Raw genomic sequence first — 12,014 nt, 5'->3', positions numbered from 1 at the left:
TCTGGGGCAGGATGTAGATGGTGGAGGCGGCTGTGCATGTGTGGGAGTAGGGGCTAGATGGGAACTCTCTGTACTTTCCGCTCAGTTCTTGCAAACCTAAAACTGCTCAAAAAAGATCAAGTCTACTTTTTATTTTTATTTATTTATTTTTTTGTTGTATATACTTATTTTAAATAAGTAAATAAGTGAGTTGGGAAACAAACCCAGGGCTTTGTGCATACAAAGTATGTGCTGTTACTCAGCTACATCCCCAGCCCAAAGTGTATTTTTTAAAAAATCAAAATATCATATCGTCTTTATTGGTTGAAGAAGCGTATATTTTTAGGTCAGGCAGCAGCGCATGCCTGTAATCCCAGGGATTTGGAGAGGCTGAGGCCGGAAAATCACAAGTTCCAGGCCAACCTGGGCAACTTAGTGAGGCCCTGTCTCAAATAAAAAACAAAAGGGGCTGATGACATAGCTTAGTGGTAGAACATACTGGGTTCAATTCCCAGGAGAGAGAGAGGGAGAGAGAGAGAGAGAGAGGGAGAGGGAGAGGGAGAGGCAGAGGGAGAGGGAAAAGCAGTAGCAAGTAGTTTTAACTTATAATACTAAAAAAGTATATCAAAAATCAAAAAGGCACAGTTGGCCCTTCCTGAAACAACTTTTCTGAAGAGTGATGCAGCAAAATACATTCAAAATGTTCATGACTTTGACTCTGGTTCTGATTCATGACTCTGGTTCTTAGAATTAATATTAAAGGAAATATTAAGAAAAATAAAAATGTTTTCATAGGGTGATACACATGAAGTCTTTCATTATACAGCACTAGGAGGTTCACAGAGGGTTTTCTTTTAAACAAAGCAAAATGTGTATAATCTAATATTAATCAAAAAGAAAGGGCACAAAATAACCACAACATGATTCCAGCTATGCGCTGAAATCCTCATAAAGTACTAGAATGTTCAAGTTTTGTTGATTTCTAGTGGGATTATGGGTGATTCCTTTTTTGTGTATTTCCCACAATGGACATACATTACTTTATAACCAGTATAAAAGAATGCATTTTGTTTAATGCTTAGAAATAAGAAAAAAGACCATTTATCTTTCAGAATTCTTATGCAGGTGAATAAGGTATTGTATTAGAAGTGCTTTGAAGAACACAGAAAAGAATTCTATCTGAACTTAACATAGTATGCATATTACTGAAAAGCTACATGAAAACAGAAGGCACTGCAGAGCTTACTATTTAATAGAATTTGAGAATGAAGCCTTAGAAAAACAATCCCTCTGTAAAATCAGTGATGTGCCCTAACTTGTCATTTTGGAGAAATTTATCATCATGATGCATTTACTTTAAAAAGGTTATCCTTAAGTAAATCATCAATTCTCCATTACTGTCAGTTCAAGAAATTTTTTGTCGGCCTACTACATTCAGAGCACCAGGCATAATTTCAGGGAGCTCATTTGCAGCAGAAAAGCCTACAGGGTGGGTGAGTTCACAACCAAGTCCATCCAGTAAACATGAGTTGCACACACACAGAGAAGAGGCCAGGCACCTTGGAAGAGGGACCTTCTGCTGTTTTGTTTTTGTTTTGTTTTGTTTTTGTTGTTATTGTTGTTTTTAAGTTATGGCCTATCATTACAGAACCTCCCTTCCCAAAGACAGCATGGAACAGGACTCCTGTGTCAGGCTCTATAAGGCTGTCTATACAGAGGTGTTGACAACCCATGCCCTGGGATCTCCAAGCCATTAGCCAGGCTGGTGCTGCCTAGGAACAACCAAGAAAGAAAGAGCTCTCCATATTTCTCCTTATCCAGCTCTGCCTAGATTGATAAGGATTTGGAAATAAAAGTATAACTCCAACATCACTAGAGAAAGACCCAACTGCTCAGGGCAGAGCCTTGCAAAGTAGGACCTCCCTCCCTGGCTCCTCATCTCCACACTGAGGCTTGCAACTCCCCAGAATTCCAGCCCCTGTACCAAATGGCCTTCTTGGTATTCATTTCCACTTGGGTATTCAGTGGGCCCCTAAAAGATGCCAAGTCCCAAATAGACTCCAACATGCAGGAAGTCCTGCCATTTCTACCTCCAAAATAAGTCCAGAATCCACCCACTTCTCTCCACATCTACACTGACTCTCCTAATTCAAGCTGCCATCACATGTTCCTTGAACTTCTGCAGGAGACACAACCCAACTCCCTGCTTCTGTTCTTGCTCCCAGATGACCCCTTCATCTCACAGTAACCAGAGTGCTCCTTCCTGAAACATTAATCAGTCTGTAAGTCCCACAAGGGCAAGGGCTTTTATCTGTTTTGTTTACTAATGTATTGCCAGCACCATGTGTGTGAGTGAATTATTTAAAGTTCTTGGCTTAAAACTAAATAATAAAGCCAGGCACAGTGGCGTGTGCCTGTAATCCCAGCTACTTGGAAGGCTGAGGCAGAAGAATTGGGGTTTCAAAGTCAGCCTGGGCAACTTAAAAGACCCCCATCTAGAAAGAAGGAAAGAAGGAAACTTAACATCTTCCCACATCCAACCCCCAAACTTCTTATTAAGAGCCTTCAAGCCTTCTGACTGGCCCTTTCCCTCCACTCACGGTACTCAGGTCCCTTGCTCCTCTCTGCTCAAACACACCAAGTTCTTCCCTGACTATGGCCTTCTTTCTCTCTGAAATGATCTCCCCATTGTCTGTTCCACCTTTGCTGGCCTGACCCCTTTGCCATTCCAGTCTCACTTCATGGTCACCTTACCATCCTTCCGTCCTTTCTAAACAGCCCACAATTACCCACCATTATATTATCTTATCAGACCATTGACATGGGCTGATGTTACCTTGGTTTCTCAGTTTTTACTCCCTGTACACACACTAGAATGTGGAGTAGGGCTAAGGGAAAGGACCTTGCATGCTTGGGTAAGTACGTAGTCCCTGTCACCTTTAACAGTGCCTGGCTCACCCTGGGTAACTGAGAAATTTAGCAATTAATTTAATGCCATGATATAGAATCTGGCCTTTCAAGTTGAAGGTTCAGAGACTATCTCTAGCTTGTACCAGAGGTGACCACACACCCTCAAAGATGAACTCAGACAAGCTAAGATGTACTAGAGATGAGGCAGATACCAAATACCAACTTATTTACACTGGAAAATTTCCATCACCAGAACTGAATGAATATTCAAAGTCTACTCAATTCATTGTCTTCTTTCCCTTGACTCAAGTCAAATCTAGTGGGTAAAGTTAAAATGAATTTGGGTGATAATCAAAATCCCTCTGCTGAATACAGGGGCCAGATCTCAGCAGCATGCTTTCCAAATAGCCTTTCTAGATTCCATATTTAGGTACAATACATGAAATTCAGTAGTCAAAATTTCCTCCTCACTGGCAGTGCTGGGTACACATTGAGCCAAGCTCCTCTGCGGTCCAACTGCACAGTAGCATCATTTTTACCTTGACATGTTAATGACATCCCACACTGCACTCATCGCATTAGCTCAGAAAACTCTTCAGTAGTTCATTTGCAAATTGTTAAACTACCAAACTTTACATGACCTGTTCAGTTAGAGGAGGGCTTGGTATAGTTTTCCATAACCCCACTAGGTCAAAGCCAGAAAGCCAAGCCAGCAGGACACCATGAGGTCTGAGCACATGAAAACCAGGGGTAGGTCTCCAGATTCTAACCACAAGGCCCCACTGCCTGGTTCCCCAAAGGCCAAAGACACAATTAAACCTCTAAGGGGACACAGGGGGATACAAACTACTTCCCAAGCCATCAAGTTGGCACAGAAGGGAAAGCTTACCACTCAAAAAGGGACTATAGACTACTTACCAGAACTTGGCTTCTGGGGATGATGGTGCTTAAACCAAAGACAGTATAGATAATCCAGACATGTATAATTCATAGTGACTACATTACCTCTTCTAAATTTATAATGACAATGATAATTTGTGGAAAGTCTTGGGGGAATAAATAATTGATGACATACAATTATGTACAAGGCAAAATGCTAATGGAGATCATGGGCGGGGATGTATTAAAACAATACAGTCTTCCACCCAGCACTTATTAAGCACCTACTATGAGCTAGTGTACAAGAGTCATCTGTTTTCACATTGGAATCTGCACATGGAATATGGGCAATGATTATGGGGTTCTAGAAGGGCAAAAGACCCTGGAGCCTTTAATTGTGAAACACTGATTGAGCTCTTACTGTGTGTTGAACACCATGGTACACACTAAAAATAGAAAAATTAAGACTCTGTTCTAGCTCTTGAAGATCATGCAGGCTAGTAGCTTGACAACATATTTTACTCTTTTTCTAGTGTACAACTGTATTCAGAGCCATGTGATAGAAAAATCTTAAATACTTATCTAGGTACATTTACCCAGATGCAGATTTAATATCTCTCAATTTGATCAGCCCTGTCAGAGAGCCTAGAGTGAGCTCTGTATATTAAGAATGGTTTTTACTTTAATTTTGTAATGCAAAATCACCTGCAGGATGATTCTTAGAAAACAAATGTCCAGTAAAATTTTACTGAGTGAACTGAAAAACAAGTAGAAGCCAGTAATAAAAACAACAAAATGCCAGGCAATTTTCAGAAGAAATTCAGAATCTATAGATAAAAAAGACACTTTTCACATCACTGAAATATAATTTAAAGCTGGTCATGGTGACACATGCCTGTGATTCCAGCTACTCAAGAGGCTGAGTCAGTAGGATTGCAAGTTCAAGGGCAGACTGCGCAACTCTGTGAAATACTATTTCAAAATAAAACATAAAAAGGGCTGGGAATGTGGTTCAGTGTAGAACCCCTGGGTTCAATTCCCAGTACCCTCGCCCCACCCAAACACACAAAAGAATGAAATACAGTTGGAATATTGTCACATTTATAGTTTTAAAAATTCAACTATCATCTTTTATATAATACCCACCCTCCCAATTTTTATACTACTTATATATAAGGACTTCTTAAAATTTTTACCCTATATTACAGTTATGGACTATGATTATGGATACAATTTGTATCCCCCAAAATGCATACATTGAAATCCCCACTACTGCAATGGTATTAGGAGGTGGGATTTGGGAGACTTTGGGGAGTACTTAGGTAATAAGGGTAGAGCCCTCATGTGTGGGATTAGTGCCCTTAAAAAAGGAGACCCAAAATCTTGTTTCTGCTCTTGCTCTCTGCCCCATGAGGACACAAGAAAAGAGCCACCCACAAACCAGGAAACAGGGTCTCAGATCTGCTTCCCAGTCTCTAAAACTGCAGGAGATATAGTTCTGTTATTTAAGCCACCCAGACTAATTTGTCATGATTTCATTTTGATGAAGTTTGGCTACAGTATAGCAATTCTTATGTTTCATGAAGCATTCTAATTTTGGTTATGTTTGGGTAGACATGCCTAAGTTCATAATATACACAAGTACATATAATTAGGGCTTCATAGCAGTCTTACACTTCTAAACTTTCTTGCTGTTACTTTACTATGATATGTAGTTATTGCCAGTTATAAAAAAAGTAAACACTCACATGGCCAAAGTAAATTTTTTGTCAGAATTAGATTTTACTCAGTTTTCCCTCTCTACAACAGAAATCATATTTTCATTTGCAAAATTTGCATACTCTAAAAATAAATGGAAATGGAAAAAAGTGCTGTCTGGGTGAGGAAGGCATAATCAGTATATAAAATGTGTTTCAGATGTTGGAAAAACGGCAAAATTGCAATTACTTTAAAACTCAGTGCATTGTAAATGGTTCAAAAAATTGTCTTAAAGAAATATGTTTGGGGAGAAATAATTAGCAAAGCATAAAATGATTGATGATATATCTGCTACTGATCCCAGTTCAGGTGAACTCTCATCAACAGAATGATGAGGCCAGGGAGAACTAGTGAGAACCACAGCTGGAATTACCTAGTTTCATGAACAACTCTCTGGAGGGTCAAATCCTCGGAAAGCAGAGAATGGCTACAGCGGCCATCCTGTCACATTTGAGAGTTGGTTACATAAGATCAGGGTTCCAGAACAGCTCCCATGAGGAAAAGAAGAAAAGGGAAAGGAACATATTTTTGGAGCTTTGAATCCCCTGGGTTTAGTCCCAGAACTACCACTAAATGGTTTTGAGACTTGAGGCCACTTCAACTGGGCCTATCCTGAAAAGGATGCACTTTGTAGAGATGATCCAAGAGTCTCTACTAGGAAATCTACAACTGCCTTCACTCTCAATTGGGTGTTTATTCACTAATACTCATTTGCTATGATTTAAATCATGGTGTCCCCTCCAAAATTCATGTTGAGACTCTGTCCCCACTGTGGTAGCATTAAGAGGTAGGGATGCACCATGGTACACACCTATAATCTCAGAGACTCAGGAGGCTGGATAATTGCAAGTTCAAAGCCAGCCTAGGGAACTCAGCAAGATCATCTCAAAATGAAATTTTTAAAGGGTTGGGGTATACCATGCTTGAGGCCCTGGGTTCAATCCCCAGAACTGAAAAAAAAAAAACAACATACACACACAATACGGGTGAGGCTATGTAGAAACTGGAACACCCCCCACACATTACTAGTGGGATTATAAATGGTATAGTCACTTTAGAAAATTGTTTGGCTATGCTTTGAAAAGTTAAACATACATCTTATAGTGATAAAAGATCCAGCAATTCTACTCTTAGTAATTTACTCAAAAGAAATGAAAACTTTTCCATATCAAAGACTTGTACACAAATACTTATAGCAACTTTACTGGTAGTAACTAAAAATTGGAAACAATCCAAATATCTATCAATTAATGAATGGATAAACAGAAAGTGGTACATCTAAACAATAGAATACTACTCTGACATCAAAAAGAACATGACACATGTGAGGATATGTGTGAACTTCAAAAGTATTATGCTCCGTGAAAGAAGGCAGATGCAAAAGACTTCATATGGTATAATTTCATTTATATGAAATGTACAGAAAAGACACATTTATAATTATAGAAAGTGGATAAGCCCTGAGCTGGGGTAGAAATAGGGCTTGTATGAATTTTGGTAGGTGAGGGTAATGTCATAAAACAGAACTGTGCTGACAGTTGCACATTTCAATAATATACTAAAAGTTATTTAATTGTACACCTACAATGGGTGTTTTTTGTGGTATTTAAATTATACCTCAATAAAACTGTTTAATAACAACACAAATCTGACAATGGAAAAAAGGTGGAGGCTTAATTTCAGAAAACACCATTAATGTACAATCCCCATAAGAAGAAACAAAGATTCTCCTTAATTTAGCCATATACATTTATTCCTATATTTAATAATTACATGTGAAGTCTATTACCATTATGTAGCGATAGAAACCCAGGCCCTAAATGATCTGTTTTCTGAACTAAATTGTATGGTCTCTGTGACTGCCCAAAAAATAGCAGTAAACCTTTAAATTCTACAAATAGACAATATTGACTTTTTCATGGGGCCCATTTCAGAGCAAAATAGAGCAATAATGGAGAGTCTGAGAAGCAATCCAAATACCTAAGCTCTCTGAATAATAAATTGCATAATATATAATCATTATGGCCTAGAAACATCTAATCTGGAGTAGCAAAGGCTGACCTAGTAATTGATTTAATAGCTATCTTCACAGGTATGAGGGTTTTACAAGGAAACTTTTTGACTAGTTCTCTCTCCCCATTGAAAGCCAAACAAAACGAAGTGATTTAATAAACAGCAAGGCAATTTTGGAATAAACACAAATAACACTGACAGAAACTGCTATCAAATACTGGAATAACTTTAATTAGGATATTTGTGCAAGCTGTTTCCTTGGCGATCATTACAGTCAAGACAGACAGCTTAGGCCTACGTGCACACTGCCTGAGAGGTGGGAATTAGAGTTGGGTGACGATAAGGATCAATTGGGACACAGGCCACATGACTTGCACACACCTTACCTCAATGTCCCGATTAAGTTGTTTTACTATGGCAGTTATGTTCCTGATGTGCTCCTCCAAGAAAAGCCTGGCCAGGCGGTCACCACCCCCTTTGTTTTGCATTTTCTGCAAACTGCTGACAATATCGTCTTTAATCCGGAAAGCATGCTCCACCAGGGCAGCGGTGGTTTTCTCATGGCAGAGGATCCTGTCTTCTAGTTGCTCCACGAGGCTTACAGAGGAGTAGGGTGCCATGGTCAGGGACTGGCTGTGTCGGGGCATGGTTCTCACTCGCCTGCAGAAGGAAACCACAGGATGGGGGTGGCTCATTGGGAAAATATAATTCTTAAAGCCAGATTCAAGACTTCACAGAGAAAGAAATACATACTGCCTACCCCTACAAGGTAAATAGGGTTTGAGGCAAGGTTTCTGCCCCGAAGAGTTTCCTCCATTAACCAGACAGGATCTTGAGATAATTGTGCTCACAGGCTTAGGCTCTATGACCTCTAAGATCAAGAGGCTGGCAGAACCGGGCAGAGTGGTATCCCCAGCTCAAGTTGTGAAATCAAGATCCAGCTGACTAACACAGTCTCCTGACAGGATCTCCTCCCCAGCCCTCCCCCTGAAGCAATGGTTACAAAGTCAAATGCCTACAGGGGTCAGGCAGGTGATATAAATGAGTGAAGCATGCCATGCATGGTGCAATAGGGAGTGATGGGGACTTTGGAGAACTCGACAGGGCATTTCCCAGCTAAAAGGGAGCCACAATTCTGCTCCTCCTATAAATGATCATCTGGGAACGCAGGTCCATCTTTTCAGATTATTTGGTATTTTCAAATGAGCCAGAAAATTCAGACTTGTATGTGACACTGCCCTATTTTTAAAAGTTGACAACTCATTAAAAAGCATTTAAGATCAAGCAGTCCATGCAATGTACTTCCAAGAGCCAATTTTGTCATGTAGGCCCCCAATATTTTATTTAAAAAGGTAAAAAGGACCAGGCTTGGAGGCATGCACCTATGATTCTAGTGACTTAGGAGGCAGGAGAATGTCAAGTTCAAGGGCAGCCTTGGCAACTGAGTGAAACTCTGTCTTAAAGTAAATAATAAAAAGTATTGAGGATATAGCTCAGTGGTAGAGCATCCCTAGGCTCAATCCCCAGTATGTATAAATTAATCATCAATCAATCAAATTAATTAATTAAATAACAGAGACATTAACCTCAAGCCTCCAGAGTTATATTTCACTATTGATAGAAAGTTTAATCCTACTATAGGGAAACTATGAAATCTCCACCTCTTGGGGTCATGGAGCGGTCCAGGGTATCCAATAAACTGGAAACCAGGAGTGGGGACACTATAATACTTCTCTTGCCCTTGGACAAAACTATTCTTGGATAATGCAACAGCCACAAAGCTTCACTTATAAAGACCATCACACCCACTAGCAGCCCTCATGGGATTGGTGTAAAGGAAAAGTATACCTTAGATGCATATTTTCCATATATTATACCTTTCCTCGGTGACAAGATTAGGAAATACAGTGTTCCGTTGGGCCATTTTCTATTTAATAATTCACATCTGTTGAAAAAACAAGCACTAAATTATTTAACAGTTTATATCTGGAACTTTAAGTGACCTCAAAGTTTATTATGAAATTAGTACTAAGTGGCTCATAAATTATGCTGACACACTGATCAGTTCTATTATTGGATGGCTGTATCTCATAAATGAAATAAACAGTAAATGTTTCCAAATAAGGAGAAAAGAACTTAGCAAAATCAACATGCTTCTGAAGTTAATACTACAAAACTTTGCTGAACCAATCAACACAGACTGTCAAATGGAGTTTCCAGAAGTTTCCTAATCCCACACCTATATCTCAAGTTGAAAAACCACTTTTCCAAGCCAGGCACAGTGGCACACGCCTATCATCCCAGTAACTGAAGATGCTGAAGCTGGAGGACACAAGTTTGAAATCAGCCTCAACAATTTAGTGAGATCCTGTCAAAATAAAAAGATACAAAAAGGTGAGATATATTTCAATGGTACAGCACCCCTGAGTTCAATCCCCAGTACCACAAACATACAAACAAAAAGCCACTTTTCAGAAAGAAGAAAGAAGAAGGCAGTTTCTTTTTCTTTTCCTTTTTTTTTTTTTTTTTTTTTTTTTGTACTAGGGATTGAACCTAAGGGAACTCTGCCACTGGGATTTATCCCCGGCTCTTTTTGAGACAAGGTCTCACTAAATTGCCATGGTTGGTCTCAAATTTGTGATTCTCCTGCCTCAGCCTCCAGAGTCACAGGGATTATACCATGCCTGCTGGCAAGGTAATTTCTTTAATAGATTTTTTTTTCAATCTTATACTTCCCTGTAGAAATTTGCAGGAAACTACCTTAGTAAATTTGATCTCAGTAAGTTTCATGGCAATTAAGAATGCTTGTTTCTAAATCAAAAATAAAATAACTCATGATCAATGTGATATGATTTGGGAGAACTTAGCTATCCACTAACAGAATGAGAATAATATTCTTAATTAAAGCTGTAAAACGATAAGGTATAATCATACAGATTGCATCTAACACATAAGGAACATTTGATCATCACAACTCATTAGAAAATAGAGAGTTTTTAAAAGATTTCATTACTTCGGTTTCTTAGCTGTTAATTGGTTTAAAACAATGAATGCCTAGTAACTGGGATCTGACTCAGTCATTGTTCTCAGACACTGAATTCAGAAGGCATTTCTGATTGACACCATTGTTTTGGCATCATCTCTCTGGTGTTTTATTTTTAGGGTTTCAGAATGTGAACATTTTACTTTCATAGACAAAGAACTTCAAAATTTAAACAATTGTCATTTAAGAAGAAAAGTAATTCATGCCAAACAAGCTATGATGCCCAGGAGTTCTTAAGTGTCAAAGATAAGAATTGCTGCCATTTAGACTAAATAAAATTAGACTGGTATAAAGAATGCTATTATTCAGAATCATAGAATCGTTTACTTTTAAAATTATAAGACACCTTAGCTGAAATTTTCATTTACAGAGTAGCACCACTTAAGAAACATTTATGGTCCAGGCACAGTGGAGCATACCCATAATCCCAGTGACTCGGGAGGCTGAGGCAGCAGGATGGCAAGTTCAAAGCCAGGCTCAGCAACTTAAGGAGACTATAAGTAACTTAGTGAGACCCTGCCTCAGAATAAAAAATTAAAAGGGTGGGGGATGTGGCTCTGTGGTTAAACGCCCATGGTTTCAATCCATGGTACAAAAAAGAAGAAGAAAAGATACATTTATTAGCATCTGTTAAGTAGCCCAGCTAATGCAACCATAAAGCAGGGAGATAAATAATAACATGAACAAAAACACATGGGGAGGACAAAAAGAGAGGGGTGCATTTTTTCCTGGGGGGCAGCCAGGTCAGGGAAGAACTGATGCGAATGAGCAGGATTTCCCAGAGTAGGGAACAGAGAGATGATCCCAAGCGTCTCTCCTTGGCTTCCTAACACTGGCTCTCCTCCTCCACTCTCAGCTATGGCCAAACTGTTCTTCCAGCCTCACATCTGGCCGTACCTTACCACAGACACCTGCTCCTGTCAACATCCCCTCTGCCACCCCATCTGCAATTGTGCTTGCAACAGTCCTGTGCTCTGCAGGCATCACAGGTTCCTGTGCTCTCTGGAAAAGCCTTCCCATCCCTGTTTGCCTCAAGAACTCTTCTTCATTCTTTAAGAGCCTCCAGGCCCTCGTTGTAGAAAGTGTCTCTTTGTGTATTTCTCCAGCTCTCTACCTGTGTGTTCTACACTAATTATTGTACACCATTGGTTTTTAGCTGTTTAATAGGCTGCCTCTTCTATTAAACTGCACATATTTCAAACCTTAATAGGCATAGAACTGACCTAGAATATGCCAGACATGTTTGTTAATAAGCAAATGGCTACTGTTCCTGCATCAGAAATAGCAGCAATAAAGACATCTGAAAATATGCTTTAGTTAAAAAGTAGAGTTCTTTATGGAGATGGAATTTCAACAGTTAGAAACCCAGAAAGGATCTGTGAGTGAATGGACACTTTTGCTACCCCCCACCCCTTGAAGTTCTTTTCATCCA

The 12,014-nt window shown here is 39.4% G+C and overlaps 1 protein-coding gene across 4 annotated transcripts in view; it reads right to left on the bottom strand.

Annotated features, from left to right (window-relative positions):
* The window catches only part of Fam81a (family with sequence similarity 81 member A), a 50,420-nt gene that overhangs the window by 22,558 nt on the left and 15,848 nt on the right, over window positions 1-12,014 (bottom strand). Inside the window, exons 2-4 of one of the 4 annotated variants that reach the window (XM_071608332.1) lie at window positions 9,779-9,907; window positions 9,417-9,484; window positions 7,926-8,199 (exon numbers count right to left, since the gene is read on the bottom strand). In XM_071608332.1, coding sequence (XP_071464433.1) covers window positions 7,926-8,199; window positions 9,417-9,463 — 321 coding nt within the window. In that variant the 5' untranslated portion in view covers window positions 9,464-9,484; window positions 9,779-9,907. Of the gene's footprint in view, window positions 1-7,925; window positions 8,200-9,387; window positions 9,485-9,778; window positions 9,985-12,014 lie in introns of those variants that run through there. The other 3 variants (XM_071608333.1, XM_071608331.1, XM_027925870.2) reach the window with 3 other exon arrangements.

This window comes from Marmota flaviventris, chromosome 2, assembly GCF_047511675.1.
Source record: "Marmota flaviventris isolate mMarFla1 chromosome 2, mMarFla1.hap1, whole genome shotgun sequence".
In the NCBI taxonomy this organism is placed as follows: domain Eukaryota; kingdom Metazoa; phylum Chordata; class Mammalia; order Rodentia; family Sciuridae; genus Marmota; species Marmota flaviventris.
The sequence above is the reverse complement of the archived record's forward strand: the minus strand, read 5'-3'. Positions and strand labels throughout refer to the sequence as shown.